Source organism: Zalophus californianus, chromosome 4, assembly GCF_009762305.2.
Source record: "Zalophus californianus isolate mZalCal1 chromosome 4, mZalCal1.pri.v2, whole genome shotgun sequence".
Lineage (NCBI taxonomy): Eukaryota > Metazoa > Chordata > Mammalia > Carnivora > Otariidae > Zalophus > Zalophus californianus.
Window position 1 is genome coordinate 99,769,513 of NC_045598.1, and position 18,776 is coordinate 99,788,288.

Here is an 18,776-nt window from a genome sequence, read left to right on the forward strand (position 1 = left end):
AGATCAGAGTTTTCAAATATTTTCAACTTAATTGCAATTAGAGGCAGGCATTTGCCTTTCAGAAATTCATGTGATAAAGGCTTCAAAACTCTTCTTCTAAAAAATATCTTCGCTTGTATTATTTTTTATAATATGAATTAGCCAGCAAACTTTCCTCATGGACAAAGCAAATGTAATGGTACACAGAGCCCACACTAAAGTGCTACAGATTATTAAAATCAGGTGGAATCTAAAAAAATGATATTTTTACTGTGTTTGGCAATTGGAGCTATATTATTCACCACTTATTTTTCTTTTTCGCCACCTATTTTTAAGAAAAATTTTGGTTGATTAAAACAGGATCAAACATATAATGATCTATTTATTTCACTGGGGGTAAAGGAAAGGGACCTAATTATATTAGCTACTTTTGTCCACATCTTCTCCCTAGTCTTTTCGGTAATTACCTGCTATGGATATTTTTTAAGCACTCATTTTTAAAAATATAATTCCGAAAATTCAGCAAAGGAGATAACAAAACACGATTTGGGTTGCACAGTTGTCAGCAACATAATTAACATTTGAAAGAAAACATCTACATACATTTCCGGTTGCTGTTAAAAGTTGAAGAGACAGTCAGTGCCTTTGTAGGAATCTCAAAATCCGATCCTGGGTTCAGGGAAAGGAAGAAACTGGGTCAAGTCCTCTTTTCTTTTTCACATTTTCTAATCCACAGCATGGGTCAGTTTTCCATACTTTATACTTATTTTGTTTTATGCCAAACTCACTGGCTGACAAGCATTAACTTCAATCGTTCTAACTGGTTGGGTGGTGGTGTTGAAATGAACAGAGATTATATCATCTCTCCAACAACTCTCTTCGTCTTGCCTTTACCATGAGTATTTTTGGAGAGTACTCCGTTCCAATCAGTTTTCATCAGTTTACGTAGCACTTACTCATATGGTTGCAACTGAGAGATTTGGGGCTGGTGTTTTGGGAGCCCAATCTAAGGAAGACATCAAATTAGACTATGTAATTGTTGGCTCTTGATTGCTCAGAGTTCTCTTAGGCATCTATTACATATATATATATGTATATATATATGCATAAATATAAATCTAAAATTCAAGCCCCAATTCCTTTGGATTTTTGAATTTTCAAAAATGAACTAAGATTATTTCCATATCTTCAGAATCTCAGAACTGTATTACTATAGTTCACATTTCAGAGAAATGCTGAGCAAAATCACTGCAGAAATATTTTTATATTGTCGCTAGCTTTAAAAACTTTTCCTGAGCTGCCAGGATATTCCATGTACTGTTACTTAAAATTTGGGAACTGAAATCTAAAACTTATTCCCTGGGTGGCTCAGATGGTTAAGCGTCTGCCTTCGGCTCAGGTCATGATCCCAGAATCCTGGGATCGAGTCCCGCATCGGGCTCCCTGCTCCTTGGGAGCCTGCTTCTCCCTCTGCCTCTCTCTCTCTCTCTCTCTCTCTGTGTATCTCTCATGAATAAATACATAAAAATCTTTAAAAAAAAAAGACTCTGCTAAAAAAAAAAAAAAAAACTTATTCCTATTACAAACAATTGCTGACTTAAAATAGTTGGCAAACAAGTAAACTGATACTCTGTAGCATGTATATTTGCCCCTGCGGTGGGAAAGCCCAGAGTAAACAGAAGGTGCAGAGATTTTCACAGGACTCACAGTCTACTTCTTATAATTCAGATTCCCATGTCACATTGGAATTTAAAAACGCAAGAAAAGATGTTTCTATACTAGTTTCAATTTTTCCGATTTTTCTTCTGCTAAGTCTTAATGTCCCCAAGTATTTCTTGAGGTACAAATCTCCCGAACATGATGAAAAGAGCTTCGATAGATGGAAAACTAGACCATCATTTGTGTTCGTATGAGTAGAATTTTCCCCAGGAACAATACGTGCCTCCCTAGTAAGATGCTATATGGGGAATCTCTTTGAAAAACATAAAGCTCTCTACTGCAAATCTAAGGTGGCATTATTATTTTGTCCTACAATTATCCTGTCAAGAGTCCAATTCAAATAGGAAACCTCAATTTGGGGGTCTCGAAAAGGTATTACTGGAACATGTTCCCTTTTCTCTTTCTTCTTCCAAGAACTGATTTTACCTCTTCTACCGAAAGGCATAAAGAAACAGCTTACTTGGAAATCCATCTCATATACACATGTGCGCACACACACATTACACATGTACATACAAAAGCATTTGGCTTTCCAAAAACATTTCAGCATGACTGGGAAAATAAGAAAAACCTCTCTTATTTTGAGTAATGATAATAACAAATGGGTTTGAACCTGGCATCATTTTGCTAAAGGTATTTTAGGCTATTTTATTTTTTCAGATGAAAATATGAATCTTTGGAAAACACACAGATTGATTTCCATCGGCAAATGAAAAATCTACATGTGAAGAAATAAGAAACAATCAGGTGTGTGATATGGGAGTAGAAGTGATGGATTGCTGCTGAAATATTCAGATTATGATGAAGGTATGGATATAGCCTGCTAGTTTAATGGAACTCCTACTGAATATCAGATAAAATATTTTAAATAGAGCCTGACTTTGCGGGTTTTTTCACATGACATTTACTTCTCCTGACTCCGTCTCTCCTTGAGTCCCTTCTTTGCCACTAGCATGGAAATAGACTACTAGGAAAACAACCTCAGGCACATGCTCTGACTGTTGTCCTATTTCTGCACAAGGGAATTTATTTTTAATGCGTCTGCCTTTGAGAAAACAGAATTCCTCCAATGGATCTTTGCATGGCCTTTTCCCTGTTGTCGAGGCGACAGCTGATTGTGCCAGGTAACACTTAATGGAAGGCTTACGAAGAGAGGAAGTGACCTGGAGAAACCTGGCTCCCGTTTTCTCCCCTGTTTGCCCTCTTTAGAAGACCCACCATCATACAGTACCTTCTTTTCATTTTCCCGTCGCTGCTGGTCCTTCATTTTAATCTGGAGAAGCTGAAATTTCAAGAGTTTCCCTATCAGTGGTAGAGTTAATTTCTCTCCACTGTCCATAATTGCCTTTGCTGCTATTAACACCTATGGAAAAACACAATTAATAGGAAAAGTGGCATTTTGTAACCTTTGGCTCAGGTGTTGGTGATGAAAAGATGAAATGGTATTTCAGTTTTGTAATATTTGTCTTACTGCAAAGGTACCTCACTGCTGGCCAAAAGAATTAGAGAAAAATGCCCCATTGCCATAGAAGGGGGTATTTATCTTCTACTTTACAGAAATTGGGTTGTGTGAAAATGAACTTATTTTTCCAATGAGGCAGAGAGTGCTTCCCACCATGGGGCTAGACTCAGACTCCCAAAAAAGGGGTAAGGAAAGATATGCCGGGGCTCCCTATAGGATGACTGATAGGTCAGTTTCGTGCTACAGAAAGTCTATTGTTTGGCATAGCCAATCTTCTAAGCTGTCAAACTTTGACTTATTACGACAGCATAAATTAAATAGTGTTTTATAATAATGGAAATAGCCATGTTAGCAATCTTTTACTTCTTGGTGACCAAATTCAAATGAAAGATAAAAACTGCTTGACACAGAGGCGCCATAGGAATGTTTCTTCCCCGCCCCCTTGCAATTTAATGTTGATCCTGTTGGTATGCAGCCTAATTGGGGTGAAATGAGGTTATTGAGTTTTCTTTGGGTGACGACAGCCACTAGGAACATACAGCTATATTGTCCAGATGTGTGGCACTGACAGCCTGTTTTATGACTGTGCTTTTTACAGCTTGTTTCCCCTAAATTTCACACAACTCTCTAACATCTGGGCCCTTTTCCTTGGAGCCCTATAACCACTTTATTTACTGCAAAAAAATAAAATCATGTAAAATATACCATAAAACGTTGTTATGCGTTTCTCTGTATTCATGTCCTCTCCCTAATAAAGTTCACCTCTGCCGGAAGCACTGTCACAAAAGTAATCTGGTCAAAGTATTTTTCGACTTTTGTTTTTAAGCAAGCATTACGATTTATTTATAACCTCGAGATGAATTAGGTGTTACTAAAATGTTCTGACATGTTGCTTTTCTACCCACCCCCCCCCAGCCCCTTGGAGCAATTACTCCTCGGGGCGCATATGGTGTCAATTTCAGACCCTCTGTCTCAGACAATGACTGTGCACACGCATCTCATCAGGCTGTGTCTTGTCTGAGGTTCATACCAGCTCTTGGTCAGGGCTTTCCTGACCGATCCGGTTCCTGATGACTTTCCACTTTGCCAAAGGAAATAGTGGAAAGAAGGGGAGATGGCTATTTTGCTTCTAACTGCGGAAGGCCCTGTGGATTATTCCAAGCCAAAATGTAACTGGACCTCTTAGAGACCGTATTGCATTGCAGAAGGGGAAGGGCCAGGGAAAAGGGACTCCTTTAAAGCTGCTGTTTCTGAAAACCAAAGGGACAAACCAAGTGTCAGAAAGCTTTGCGTGTGTCTAAGCAAACACCCTCCCTGGAACAAAGCGCTTGGCTTTTTATAGCGGTTCTGCTTCTGCTTCCACGATTTAGGGAAAGGGACATGACGGCTGTGATTTCTGGGAGCAGGAAAGCATGAGGGTACACCTGCAGAGCCTCACCATTTAATGATGACCAGATTCAAGAGGGGAGTCCTAAGGGAACAGATGGTCACACGTTAAATGAAAGCTGTCCAATTGGGTCCAGCCCCAAGGGTAGATGTATTTGGTTTGCAATGACATTTTTCAATACCAGTTCAACAGTGTGCTGACAGTCAGGCTGTTTTGTGACATCTGGTTCAAAATACACAGATTTGGGTTTTAAGAAACTTAACAGCAGTCTAGTACGGGGCGTTTCCCGGTAATACAAATATAATGACATCGTTGAAGGGAAGTCAACACTGGAATGGGTTACCCAAGAGTGGTGTGGAGTCTCTTTTCCTGATGACCTGTGAACACAGGATATTTACCTTTGTCTGGGATGGTTTGGGTGAAGGCTGCCTGGCGTCATGGTGATGGATGGGATGTCTGTGGAATTGCTTTCTAATCCCGTGTCTCTGTGAGTCTACAAATGTTACCTCACTGTGTTAAAATGTATTCAAAGCACAACAAAATGTCCCGAGAGAAAGGTATTTTGCAGGCCATAAAAGTTATTTCTGGTCCATCTGAAACTGTCTGTGCAGAGCTTCTTTAAAACAAAAATCTGGCATAGCATCAAAATAATCGTGATATCCTACTGTGAAATGGGGAGATTAGTGATGGGAAGTGTCACTGGAATCGCTGGTACCTGTGTTCTTCTGATGTATGGACACACAGTGAGTCAGAGAAGTGGCGGGGCGAGGCAGCATTGGGGAGGGCCTGATGGACGCTCCCTCCTCCCTGAACAGCCCCCGGGGCAGCCCATGCAGAGGCAGGCTCCATGCCAATAAGGCACAGCAGTGCACGTGGCACCACGAGCAGGGGCAGAAACCGGGCATGCCTGTCCTTCTTCAGGGCTGCTCAGAGGATACTTGACTCCCGCACATGCCATTTTCCCTGTGTGCTTCCCCCAAAGGGAATGACGGGGTGAATCCTCCGGATAATTTTTTTTTAAGATTTTCTGTATTTATTTGAGAGAGAGACAGAGGTAGTGAGAGCACAAGTGGGGAGGAGAGGGAGAAGCAGGCTTCCCGCTGAGCAGGGAGCCCAATGTGGGGCTCGATCCCAGGACCCTGGGGTCACAACCTGAACGGAAGGCAGATGCTTAACCAACTGAGCCACCCAGGCGCCCCAATCCTTGGGATAATTCATGAAAATGAAAGTCTCTACTGAACTCAAAATCTGAGACTGAAAATTTTTATGGTTTGTGGGTCACCCTTAGGAGAGGCAGAGAAAGAAAGATATTTACAAATTCATTTCTACTAAAAAGTCTTTCTTCTCACGCTCCATGATTCACAATTCTTCCCCATCAGGAGTCAGTGGTTTGGTCTCAGATGAAAAACAATTCCTTAGAGGGCCTTTATTCAAAAGATGAGTCTTTGAGGGAAGAAGAAAAAACTGCATTTAGAAGGAAGTGCAACTCCTCACGGAACATTCCAGAAAGACTTTCCTTCCTCACCTTACTTGAAGTAATTGACATAATAAACAAGCTTTTAACCTTCCATCATTGTCAAGGCTACTCGTCCAGTATCTAGTAAATGTGCGTGCATGCGCACGTGCATGTGTGTGTGCGTGCTGAGGAGACACACTGACAAGGGTGGTAGTTATTGGGATGATAAGGGACACAAGAGAAAATGGGAACAATCAGCTGGTCAGGGTTGGGGAATAATCAGACAAAAACCGGAGTTTCTAGAGTGAGGCAGAAAAACAGTTCTAAGTGGGTTAAAACCTGGGTACTCATCAAGCCTAAATACCAAATAAATGAGCCTGGCACGAGCCAGAAACTTAAAAACAAGTCTTATGGGCAAATGAGACTCATTAAAATGGAGTAAAACTGTTGCCAGGTGAGGCCTGCATGTGTCTCCTGGATCTATTCAGGCCGGGCCCTGGGGCCTGCCAGGGCTGGGTGGGTGGGTGCGGGGGAAGTCCAGGCCAATCAACCAGAGGTGTTTTGTTCTGGGAAAGCCTGCTGTAAGAGGAAACTTAGCTTGGGAGTGCAGCTGAGGAAAGAGGACACATCTGCATTTTCACATCTGTGAAGATCTTATTTTGAGGATAGATGCCCTTTGTCTGTTAGAAAACGTGTGATTCTGAGCATACTAAGAAATAAAAACGTTTCCCTCTTTATCACTGACCTGGCTCAAAGACTTATGTCATATTTACTATCTAATGAGCTGGTCCAACAAAAATATATCAAATGAGCCAAATTCTTTCCTTGCCTGGGGATCAGGCCCACCCACAGACACTTCTCTTTCCCTCTCCCAACCCTCCTCTCTGTGCTTCCTCCCACGTTAGCAGTAAGCACAGCATCTGCCTGGACAACAGTTAGAACTGCTTCACAGATGCCCATGGAAACCAGATGTATGCTTGTGTGCAAGTGTGTGCACATGCAAACACATAGGCATACATGCATATGTTTGTGTACATGTATATGTGACAGATGGTACATAGGTAGACAGATGGATAGATAGATGATAGCTAGGACTTCATGAGGTCTGCTGCCTGGTTTCCCCCATGAGCTTACGAGGAGGCATACAGAGCATACAGAACAGCTTGAATCAGTGCCAGCTTGGTCATGCTCAATACAGGTGAGTTCTGAGGAAGGATAAAGATTTTGGATCTGCGTTTCTCCTGCTTGGAGCAGGCCGCAGAAGAAGGTGGTGGAGGGGAGGGAAAAGTGTGGTTATGAGGGGCAGAGGATGGTGGGGTGATGGGAGAGGGGTGAGCAGAGGGAAGATATCCCTCTAGGAACTCCAAGTAGCCACCAGTTCTAAAAAAAAATCTTTTCATTTCAGGGCCCTCCTTGGGGGGGGGTCCATGAGGTTTGTTACAGCAGCAGAAATAATGCTCGAGGGTATGATTTCACATTCTACCTATTATCCTTGAGTCATGATGTAGGGTTCATTTGCATATGCAAAGACCCCTTGAACAGGAGCACAATCCAGTGCCTTGACTCCATCCAACTAGCACAGGACTGAGCAAACAGGTTTTTGACGCACAGATCTAACTCTTCTAGGGATGTATGTATTCTTTCATTCGTTATCACATAGCTTTGAGCAGTTCATTTCCTTAATATATGACTGGTTAAGTGTGATAGTTCATCGTCACTGTGAAAAGTCCAAACAGTACCAGAAGGATGTACAATGAAAAGAAAACGCTTCCTCAACCCACTTCACCATGCCCTCTTTCCAGAAGGAAACCCTTGTGTATCCTTATGTAATTTCCTGTACATAAATAAACATACGTATGTATATCCTGTATGTTTTAATACAACTGGGATCATGCTTTCACATGGCCAAGTGGCTTGCATTTTTACATACAAAGTTATAGGACAGCTTTCCGTGCTGACATGTATTGTTTATGTTTATATTTTTAAATTATTTTCATAGTCTCTTATTGTATGGACATTTGGGGCATGTATTTTACCAGTATCCTAATGATGGACATGTTGGCCATTTCAGGTTTTTCCTTTGATTGAGTGCACGTGTATTTTAAATATTTATGTCTCCTTCCAAATTGACATTTGAAAAGTTCACAGCATTTTTGTTCCTACCACCACTCTGTGAAGGGATGTGTTTCCCCACCCCCCTCCTTAGCACTGAGTGTTCTCCAGCTTTTCTGTCTTTGTCTAGATCAATGCCAACAGATCTTTTTGTGATGCTGGAAATCTTCTGTGTGCCGTACAAAATGATAGCCACCAGCCACATGTGGTTATCGAGCACTTGAATATTGCTCATCTGAGTGAGGAACTGAATTTTTTGTTTTATTTTTTAGTTGATTCAAATTAAAATTTAGGGCGCCTGGGTGGCTCAGTTGGTTAAGTGATTGCTATCGGCTCAGGTCATGATCCCAGGGTCCCAGGATCGAGTCCCACATCAGGCTCCCTGCTCAGCAGGGAGTCTGCTTCTCCCTCTGACCCTCCCCCCTCTCGTGCTCTCTATCTCTCATTCTCTCTCTCCTCTCAAATAAATAAATAAAATTAAAATTTAAATAGCCACATGTAGCTAGTGGCTACTGTTTTGGTCAGAGGAGGTCTGTGTGAGAGCAAAAGGTAGACAAAAAGTAGTATTTCATTTAAATTATGTTTCATTATCCCATCACTCTGTCCCTTTCCTCCAAAACTGAAAAGAAAGATATCCTACCTGGCACCATCTCTGCAAATTTTATTAATGTGGGCAATGCTTAAATGCACTTATTAAATAATAATGGTATATTCAGATTTACACAGTGCTCAGGGTGAAAGGTAACGGAAATCTATGACTCCCAGGCCAAGGTGTTTGTTTCTGGCCACCAGGGAAATTTGCCCCAGTAAAGGTGAAGATGAACAGGGCTGGCATGGGGCAAAAATGGGAAGATACAGTTTGCTTCTGGCTTCCTCGCGCTATCCTTTTCTTCTCTGCTGTGCTCTTCCTCCTTCTAAGTCCCCGATGCCTGATGCCTTCCAAATCCCTCTTGCCACCGAAATAGAAAAGCTTTCACTTGGTAACTCACTTTGAATGGAGTTCATTCATTCCAGCGAGTTAGCTGTATTTTAAGATTTTATCCCTTAGTTACAGGATGAAAGGGACTAGAAACTGTGAAATAATTTCAAATAATAAGTAATAGGTGCGGCTGTTTAGCATTTAGGGTGGGAGGTGGCTGTTCTTGCCAACCTGAAAGCTGGCAGTGCCTACGGCTGGCTTGAAGGTGAATACGGGTTCTGTGTTCCTGGTGCTCTCTCCTGGGAGGCCCAGAGTGACCCCAGCATTAGGGCCTTGACAGATTTCCCAGGCACCCGCCCTCGGGGCTCACTGCTTGGAGTTGCTGATGGATTCCAGGACTGGGTCATACAGAGGAAAGGATCTGAAGGGAAAATGGAAATCTCCCTCGGATCAGGATCCAGGGAGCATCAGAGAGGGCGAGTGAATGGGTGGGTGGAACAGAAAAAGAGTAAGGGGGCAGCTGGGTACCATGTTGAAGAATAAAGACAAAGGAAACGGCGCCGGGAATAAGACCGGGGACTTGTCTGTGTGTGCGTGAGTCTGCACGTGTGTGTCTGTGCACACACGTGTCCATGCCCAGGTGTGCACAAGACTATGTGTGTTTGTGTGCACAGCTGCCTTGGGGATGATTATGATGACTAAGATACTCTGTATCTAAAAACAATGTCAAAACTGAGATTGTGGAGATTCAAGAATCAATAGAAAAGAAAAATACTAACACTTTTGATTGGCACTTTAAAAAGAAATGCTGTTGACTATTACCATTTCTATCTAATTATCCTGCAGAACACAGGGTATTACGTTTATTATTAAACACATGTCAGATTAAAGAAGTATAATTTATTCATCGAAGTGGACTATGTAACTGTTATGTGCCATCTTCAAAATTTGCTGCTTAGTAGCATCATTATTTGCTTGTGCATTCTGCTTTAATCTTATATGTTACAGCCGTTTAAAACATTAAAAAGTCAGAGGAACTATTATTGCCCTAGTTTGTGTTTTCTCGTGAGCGTGTGTTTGCATGTATGTGCATGTGCACACGTGTGTGTGTTTTACAAAACTTCCAATGTTTAGATGGGCCTGATTCTGCACATTTGATGAAAAGGATGGATGAGGAAGGGATTTGCAAATGACTGAAAGGCCCCACTTATTTGGAGATGCCCTCCCATGAAACAATCCTATTGGGAATTTTAGCTCCTACGGTACAAGGGCTGAGAAACCAGCCGCTGGAAGTGATCATGACTTAAGGTGCAACATAATGAGAAAACACAGGCTGTGCTTGCATTCCGGTCTTCTCAGACACCACTGGGCGGCCCTGGGCAAGTGAATGAATCTCCCTTAAACCTCAGCTTTTTAATCTACAGCAGGGTTTCTCAACAGTGGCACCATGGACATTTGGCGCCAGGTAATTCTTTGTTGTCGGAGGTTTTCCTGCGCCTTGCAGGATGTTTAGGTGCAACCCTGGCTTCTACCCAGCTGCAACAACCAGAGGTCTCTCCAGACATGGCTAAATGTTCCCTCGGGGACAAATTGTCCCTGGTTGAGAACCACTGATTTACGGAAATAGAACATAACTAGAATTGAACGAAATGACGCCTAAAAAGACATAGATAGCATGGTGAGCGACATTCGCAAGGTAAACCCTCGCTAAAATCGGCTCTTACTGTGATTATGCTTATCACCAGGAAAAAAAAAAAAATTGGAATTCTTGAAGGCCTTACAGCCCAGGTTGGGAAAAAAGAGAAAAGGAATGGGGTGAAGCACGTTTAGGCTCCTGGATTGACAGTGACCTAAATTTATTATCAGCTGGTGATAACCTGGCTTCTCCTTTCATTTAACCCTTTCTCTGCTCCGATGAAAACAAATCAAGATCCATCCAAGATAAAGGGTGGTGCAGTGTCTAATGGCAAGGGGTGGGAGAAGGAGGAGGAAGGTTGCTGTTCTTAATTTCTTCTAAAATTTGAGCTGGAGGAATCCTACAAAGAGCATGCTGCAGTCCCCCAGTGCCTGTTTCCTGCTCCCTTGGCTCCGCTCCCTCCCCCATTCCTTCTGCATTTACTGAGTGCCCAGCTATATTGCAGTCACTGCACTACTTGATCCTCTACACGACTGGTCTACCCAATTCACATTCTTTAAGTAATGAATAATTTCCAATGAGACATAATTGGAAAAACAGCTGGAAGGGTAAGGGTTTCGGCAAGAGGAGGCAGTGGAGAGAGACAGAAAAAGAGGAAAGGGAAAGAATGGGTATGGCTGAAACATACTTTCTCACTTTGAGCAGAGGAAAAGAAAATAATCAAGCAATATTAAGCTGTCCATACATAGGTTTAAAGGTGACGGAAGAGGTAGGCTCCGTACAGATCGCACTGCCTGTCTAATGCAAATGGAACGTCATGAGGGTGCTCAGACCACAGCCTGGTGAGAAGTTCATAATGATGATAAATATCCATAGCAGGTGACTCCCAGATCATTTTCAGCTGTCCATAATTAAACTGGTATCCATCTCTCGACAATGTCAGGGCTGTAAAATAATTCCAGTCATTGGACCCCTTACATCTGTGCTGAAATGAAATAATATTTGGCAGTAACAAGAAGTCACTGAAACTAAATAAACAACCCCTTTCAAGACTCCATAAAAGTCAGTAACATAATAACATTTGACAGGGATTAAGACTTCTTTGGGGCTGTAAGGAAGTTTCAGAAGCAGCAATAACAAATACATGGAAGGTAGAACAGATCTGTGCTTTCATGGGCATGTACAATTTGAAATGTGATGGATTTCCCAAAGGAGATGTGCATTTCGAACATCTAATACGCACATGTCAAAAAGCACAGGACTCTATTTCAGAAACCTTTGTTGGGATTACTCTTCCAAAGAAGGGTAGTGCAAAGCTTCCCTCTTTTTATTAAGGAGTGTTTTGGTTTTTGTATTTCTACAACACATGTAAAGGCACGTGAAGCTGCGTGTGATAATGTTTGGGAGAATGACAGAGAAAGTTCAGATGCGCGTTAACCTTAGGTGTGTGTTAGTAACACATGGTTCCAGAATCATGGTGATCAATTTTTTTTTTTTTTTTTTTTTTTTTTTTGTAGATCAAGATCTTTTCCTTAGTACCCAAATGCTCCCACCCCTCTGAAGTCATTCTTGGTTCTTTCAGCTTGTAATGAAAGCTACAACTGAATAATCCTACAATGATTTCGAATCTTTTCTAGGGGGGTTAGCTCTCTTATACTGGAATTATTGGCTTCCAGGGTTTGTCTCCTTGAGGAGCTCAGAGGTCAGATCCTTATCCTTAACTAATTCATCTTTCTCAATGCCCTCACAGAAGAGGTAGGTTGTAGACATGTAGTATGTCCACTCTTTCAATTGGCGTGAAGATGTTGTCTTCTGAGTTATTATTTTCAAATGTCTTTAGCTACCATTACAAAGCTGTAGGAATAGATTGTAGGTAGGTTCTCAATCTAACACACAGATGGTCATATAGCACACACTATATACAGGGCAAGGATCGTTCTAACAACCGCACTAATTTTATTTTAATCTAAGAGCTGCACTTCAGGTATTCTAACTCATTTCTCGCCTTGCCTTTCAAGTGGATACTCTTATCACCCCATTTTATTGATAAAGAAAGTGAGGCCTGGTGATCACACAGCTAGTGGTAGAAATGGAATTAGAAGCCAGATGATCTTGCTCCAGCCCTGCTCCCCATCATCATATTCTGTGGCCTTACAGTTGAGCTTCTCACCCCTTAGCTGGAGCTGCTGGGCTCCCGTCTAGTGCCTCAGCCCCTCCCCAGTCTCCACACCCAATCCTCATCTTAGCTGGAGGGATGAAGGCCTTCTTATTTTTTTTTTTAAGATTTTATTTATTTGGGAGAGAGAGAGCAAGGGGAGAGGCAGAGGGAGAGAGAGAATCTCAAGCAGACTGTGCACCGAGTAGAGAGCCCCTTGGGGCTCGATCTCATGACCCTGAGATCATGACCTGACCTGAAACCAAGAGTCAGATGCTTCACCAACTGAGCCACCCAGGCGCCCCTGAAAGGCTTCTTAGACCAAGATTTTATGTTTAAATACTCTTGACACTCTTACTAGTTTGGCTCTAACCTGGTTCCTCCACTCTGAATAGCTGATTTGCTTTTTTTTTTCCTAACACCTAGAGGGGACCTGAGACTCAGAACTCTTGGTCCTAATGGCTCTGAAGGAGGGCAGAATACACCGCCCCCAAATATGCCACTTTGGCATAAGGATTATTTTGAGCTAAAATACTTAAAAAACAGCAGGCACAAGAAGGGCCTTCTGATCTCCCCTTTTCTTAATGAAAACAGGAGATAAAATCTTCCATGTGAAAGATGCCTTCCCCACACCAGAGGAAATTAATTATTATCATCATCAAGGATGAGAAGTTGAGACAGAGAATGCTATACAAACAGGCCTTGTTAACAGAATTCTTACTTTCCTTTAGCTTCCCCATAGAGTTTACCTGCTTTTCCACATTGCCTCTCTGTTCAACTTAATATAAAGGCCTGTAGGTTTTGCCATTTTTCTTGAGGATCTTCATTTCCTTATGAGGGCTCTCTCATCACATAAAACTTATGTCAGTGTGTATGTTTTTTTTTTTTTTCCTCCTGTCAGGCCCAGCTAAAAGAGAACTCCAAGAGGGTAAAACTCGACAGTTAACCTTCCTAAGGCTCACTCTGTGTCTTGTCCTAGGGCCTGAGGACTAACTTAGAAATGCAGAAACTCAGGCTGTCAGCTGCCTCCATTTCCTAGCCTCCTCCTCCTCTTTAAATCCTAAGTCATTCTCCTAAGACCCTGCCTCAGTCTGAGTCCCGTACCTGAGACCCTGCTAGTCATCAACAGACCGACCTGTCTAAATATGGCTGCTCCCTGCACTTCCGGCCCCTGGACACCAGAGCATTAGATCCATCGTTTGCCATTTGGCTTGGGTACCACATTCCACCTCCCAGACTGGAGGTGCTGGGTGCCCACCTGTCATCCTTGCTTTCTTCCTAGGAGAATCCAACTTTGTTTCAGGCATTCACCCTTCTCCCATTTGGCTCATGTGCCTCAGGGCAACCATGGCTCCATGGGTGGACCTGTTTGTATGGGATCCTAGCCCTTGCCCCCTGCCCCCTGCCCCCCCGCCCAGGATTGGTTCAGGATGAGCGCATGATCTAGTTCAGTTTTACTTGCTTAAGTTAGAAGGTAGAAGTAAGGTAACCAGGTTGATATCGATATGGTGAGCTCCATACTTTCAAATTAATGGAGACCTTAAAACACACACACACACACAAACAGAGATAATCCGGGTACGTTTCACCGATCAGCAGCACCAGCATCACCTGGGAACCCGTTGGGACATGCAGATTCATGGGTTCCACCCCGGACCTACCCAAGCCGCAACTCCGCGGCTCCAACTCTGTCTCAACAAGCTCTCTGGTGATTTGGACGTACTTTAGGTTTGGGAGCCAAAGAACCTCATACCTGGTTTCTTTTGTAGCCTTTCATGCTAGTGTACTGAACCCACATGCTGTCCGTTTCACCCAGAATCCCTTGCTAACTCTCAGTTATTGCCTCAGTTGTTTTTTTGTTTTGTTTTGTTTTGTTTTAAATATAGAGTCCCCATGTTGCGCATTTCAGAAGACAGCCTGCAGTGGGATTTCTGCTAATGTCCTGCTGGGTGAAGAATGTTTTCAATGTGTCAGCACTCTCTGCCTTTTCCCAGCGTACTTTGTTCCTCCACCATGAAGGCAAAGTTGTAGTGTTTCTCTAGCTTGATTGCGGGTGGTGTTCTTGAGGGCTGGTGTTGCCCCCTAGCTTTCAATCGATCACAAACCTGTCCCACAGAGAGAGCTTGTTTTCCAGTTCCCCTGTCCCTTCCTCATCTCCTCGGCTCATTAGTTAGAGAGGAGGCATATGAAATATGGGTATCTCCTGGCTGGTCTCTGGCGGCACCCTTTATGAGCAGATGGATACCACACCGTTCCCCATAAGTCTTTCTCTGGTGTGCCCACCCCAGAATCCCTGGGACCCTCATTAAAGATACAGATGGCCAGGATCTACCCCCAAAACTACCAAATCAACCTCTGGAGGTGAGGGCCTGTGAGTATGAAATTGTAACAAGCATTCTAGGAATTCGTAAATACCCCGGAGTTTAAGAATGAGGACAAAGGTCATTTATGTTCTAACACTAGAATGGCCAACAGAGGAGTTCCCCAGGATGCGGTACTTTCAGAGCTATAACAAAAAGTCCCTGGCAGGCGGAACGGTTGGTCAGCCTGAGAAAGCAAGTTCAAGGTGAGCCATCCTGAGACTGTCTGCTACAGAGTTAGAGGGTCATGAGTCTGGCTTTCTCCTTTGATCTGCTTTCCCCCTCCCGGCTCATCAACCGATGGCCTTCTCAGAGCCTCATGTTCACCCCAAATCCTGAGTCGGTCTATCTGAGGCAGCAAGGGTATTGACTCTCCCCTCGGGCAGTATCATTTGACAAGGTTATTCATCTCAGAGTCAGGACCCAGTAACCTAGCAACAAATATTCATGCGGCACCAGGATGTAGTAACTTGCCCGCGGGCACAGGGGTTAAATGGTGGTACTGACGGTGAAATATAATACCTTCTAATCAGATATCTGCTTCTAACTTCTAGAATTGGCTAGTATTTTCTCCAGGGAACTCCAGAAGAGTCTGAAATGCAACACCAAGGAGTTTTGAGTCAGACCACCAGTTTAGACACTCCCTTAAGATTTCCATTCCGTAGGCTCAAACTCTGGACCCCACACTCCTACTGCCGGGTGAAGGTTTTGCTCTAAATCCTCTCAGTAGCTCCAGACTAGTTCCTCTATCTGAACCCACCTCGTGTTGCTTTCCTTTTCTAGCACTCCCTGCCAGCACACTGTCTTCTTGGTCATGGACCAAATACACATCAGAGCCTTCTCGCACACAGCCTTCTCCTGCTTGGGAGGCTCTTCCTCAGATATCCACATAACTCCGTCACCTCCCTCAGGTTTTTATTTAGATGTTTCCTTCTCAATTTTACCCTCTCTGACCACCATATTTAAGTGAGAAACCCGCCCCCTACTGCCCATACTCCCAACACTCTATGCTTCTTTTCCTCCATAGCATTTATTAACAGTTAATATAGTACATACTTTATCTTCTCTGTTATTTCTCCTTCCTGTAAGGGCATCAGTTTTTATCTATTTTTTCCTCACTGATTTGAATTCAAAGCCCAGAACATAATAAACACTTAGTAAATAATTACTGGACCAATTAAATCAGATGGCCATTGTGAATCATGTTTTATAATGCTTAATCACAAATTTCACCACGATCCGGAGGCCCCACTGTCATGATTCACCCCTGCTTGGATTTTCCTGTTGGCCTGGATCCTATCTGACTTAACTGGGGCCTTCTGGCAGGTGAACTGTCAATGCTGTTTACCCTTCCTCAGAGACTTGTTCTAGAGACCGATTGTTCTTGTGGTACAATCCTGGTGATGTTTCTTTTTTGACCATCTTGTCATTCATTCATCTTCTGTTTTACAGAGCACCCACTACATTCCCCATGCTGGAGATCTACAGACAAAAGCTGCAGCCTCTGCCCATAACAGGCTCTCAGTCGGGATGGGAGGCTGACCACAGTGTGCACAGAGCATGTTCTACTGTATCCTGTGCCCTGCCTGGGGACAGAGGTGACAGGGCTCTGGTGGCCATGGGAGGGCATCTCCTCCAAACTGGGAGAGGCAGCAAAGGTTTCCTGCAGGTGTCACTCCCGAGGGAGTCTGGAAGGATCAATGGGAGCGACTATGATTGAGGCTAGGTGGTGGGTGATGGGAGGAGGGGCGGGGTCCCAGGCAAAAGGCCTGAGGCCGGAGAGAGAGTCATATTCAGAAAACCAGAAAGTGGCTGGGGGTGTGGTACAGGTTACTGGAGGATGGAAGTGGCAGAGGGGCGGGGAATGGGGGGAGGCCTGAGGGGAAGTTGAAATTGAAGAGGCCACCAGGGGCTTGAATGACATATTAAAAGAATTTGGATTTTATCCTGAAAGTAATGAGACACAGAGAGTTTTACGCAGGTGAGAGACATGCTCAGGTGTATAGAGGTCTCCTTGTGAGTCTTGGCATTTTATCTTCAGTGCCTACTCATATGGAGTCCAAAACCCCAGGCCTTATGGGAGGTCGTGGTAACCCATGGCAGACTTCAAAACGCTTGAGTGTGTATCTCAGAGTTTACATTCTGTACCTTTCTCCTTCAGCTTTGACTGCCATCTGTTCCTAGTGCTAGAGGCATATATATTTACCAGAGGTATTCTAATTTGCCCAGAAGCTATAGACAAAGCTGTGGGCAGGCAGGCAGCACCATCGACCTTGAAGAGCAGGGAAATGAGCGAAACCTGAATACTTTCTGGCTCTCCTCCCATCAGTTACATCAGCAAAACCCAACAGGTTGGCCTTTGGGTATCCTGACCTTTGGATACTTAACGAACTCTCCAGGTGGTTTTGAGGCATGCCGCTTTGAGCACCACTGACCCAAGGAGACAATAAGAGGGTGGAAATCGGATTGGCTCACACCAAATAGACTCCTCCGTCAACTCTTCCCAGACTTCTTATCTGAGATCACGCTCCCTGGGTCCCAGTGCCCCAGCCCTCAGGCTAATTTCTGTGGAGGCCCCTCCCGTGCCTTTATTAGCAGTCCTGTGTCTGTGTCCTTCTCCTGCGGGGCACTGTTGAGGTTGTGCCCGGTTTGGGTGATGGCTTCTCCCTTTCATCCCTCACAGCACCTAAAATCTGTTTGGAAATCACTTAAAGCAAACATTCCCCATTCTGCATTTGGACAATAGAGGGTCCCTCCCATTATCAGAAGAAATCTGAAAATGGAATTACATAATCATTTCACTTTAATGAACTCCATACTCACAAAATATAGCCGATAAAAATGCGACAACTGTTTGACCTTACAACTTTTGCTTATCGAATTGACTAAGATAAAAAAATACGGTGTTGAAGAGGGTGTGGTTAAATTGGAACTGTTAGAAGGAATGTAAATTGGCACAAATTGTCTCAAATGCATTTTGACAATATGTGTCAAGAGCTTTAAAAAGACTTACATGTTTTGACTCAGTAATTCCACTTATTGAAATTTTTCATAAGGAAACAATCAGCGTCATAACTGTTGGTAAACAGTCTAAATTTAGCAAAAGGGGGAGTGGTTAAGTGAATTATTGAATAGAGATATGCTTTGTATTATGTAGACACTGAATACGGATTTAGAAAGAGGTTAATGTCATAATATGTGGCATATATATATATATACATATATGGCATATATAATATCATTCCCATTTTTAAAAAGAAGCACACATCTCTGAATGATGGAATATTCTACGGATACTTCTGACTTCCAGTCTGACTGATACTTCCAGTACTTCTTCCCTACTGCTATATGGACTATGCTTTTCCTACATTCTCCACATTTTCTACAATTAAAGTGTATTGCTTTTATAATAAAACAGCTAACAAATTATATACATGATGTAAATGCTATACACCACCCATCCCGCACACTGATGCCAACGTCTCTACCTCTCATATTGCTTCTCAGCTCAGAATCCCTCAGCAGCCCCCACACCTCCAAGATAAACTGTACACTTCTCTGCAGGGCATGCCAAGTGCTTTATGGCCTGGC

General features: G+C 43.2%; 1 protein-coding gene across 11 annotated transcripts in view; it reads right to left on the minus strand.

Moving 5' to 3' along the window:
* Positions 1 to 18,776, minus strand: part of SPAG17 (sperm associated antigen 17) — a 237,836-nt gene that overhangs the window by 169,327 nt on the left and 49,733 nt on the right. For 8 of the 11 annotated variants that reach the window (XR_003522719.2, XM_027609136.2, XM_035727150.1 and 5 more), the window contains exon 4: positions 2,930 to 3,061. The exons of 1 other annotated variant lie outside the window; for it this stretch is intronic. Coding sequence is in view for 8 of the 10 variants with exons in the window: in XM_027609136.2 (XP_027464937.2) it covers positions 2,930 to 3,061 (132 nt within the window). In the remaining 2 variants the exon portion in view is untranslated. Of the gene's footprint in view, positions 1 to 582; positions 655 to 2,929; positions 3,062 to 15,707; positions 15,726 to 18,776 lie in introns of those variants that run through there. 2 more of the 11 variants (XM_027609169.2, XM_027609182.2) reach the window with 2 other exon arrangements.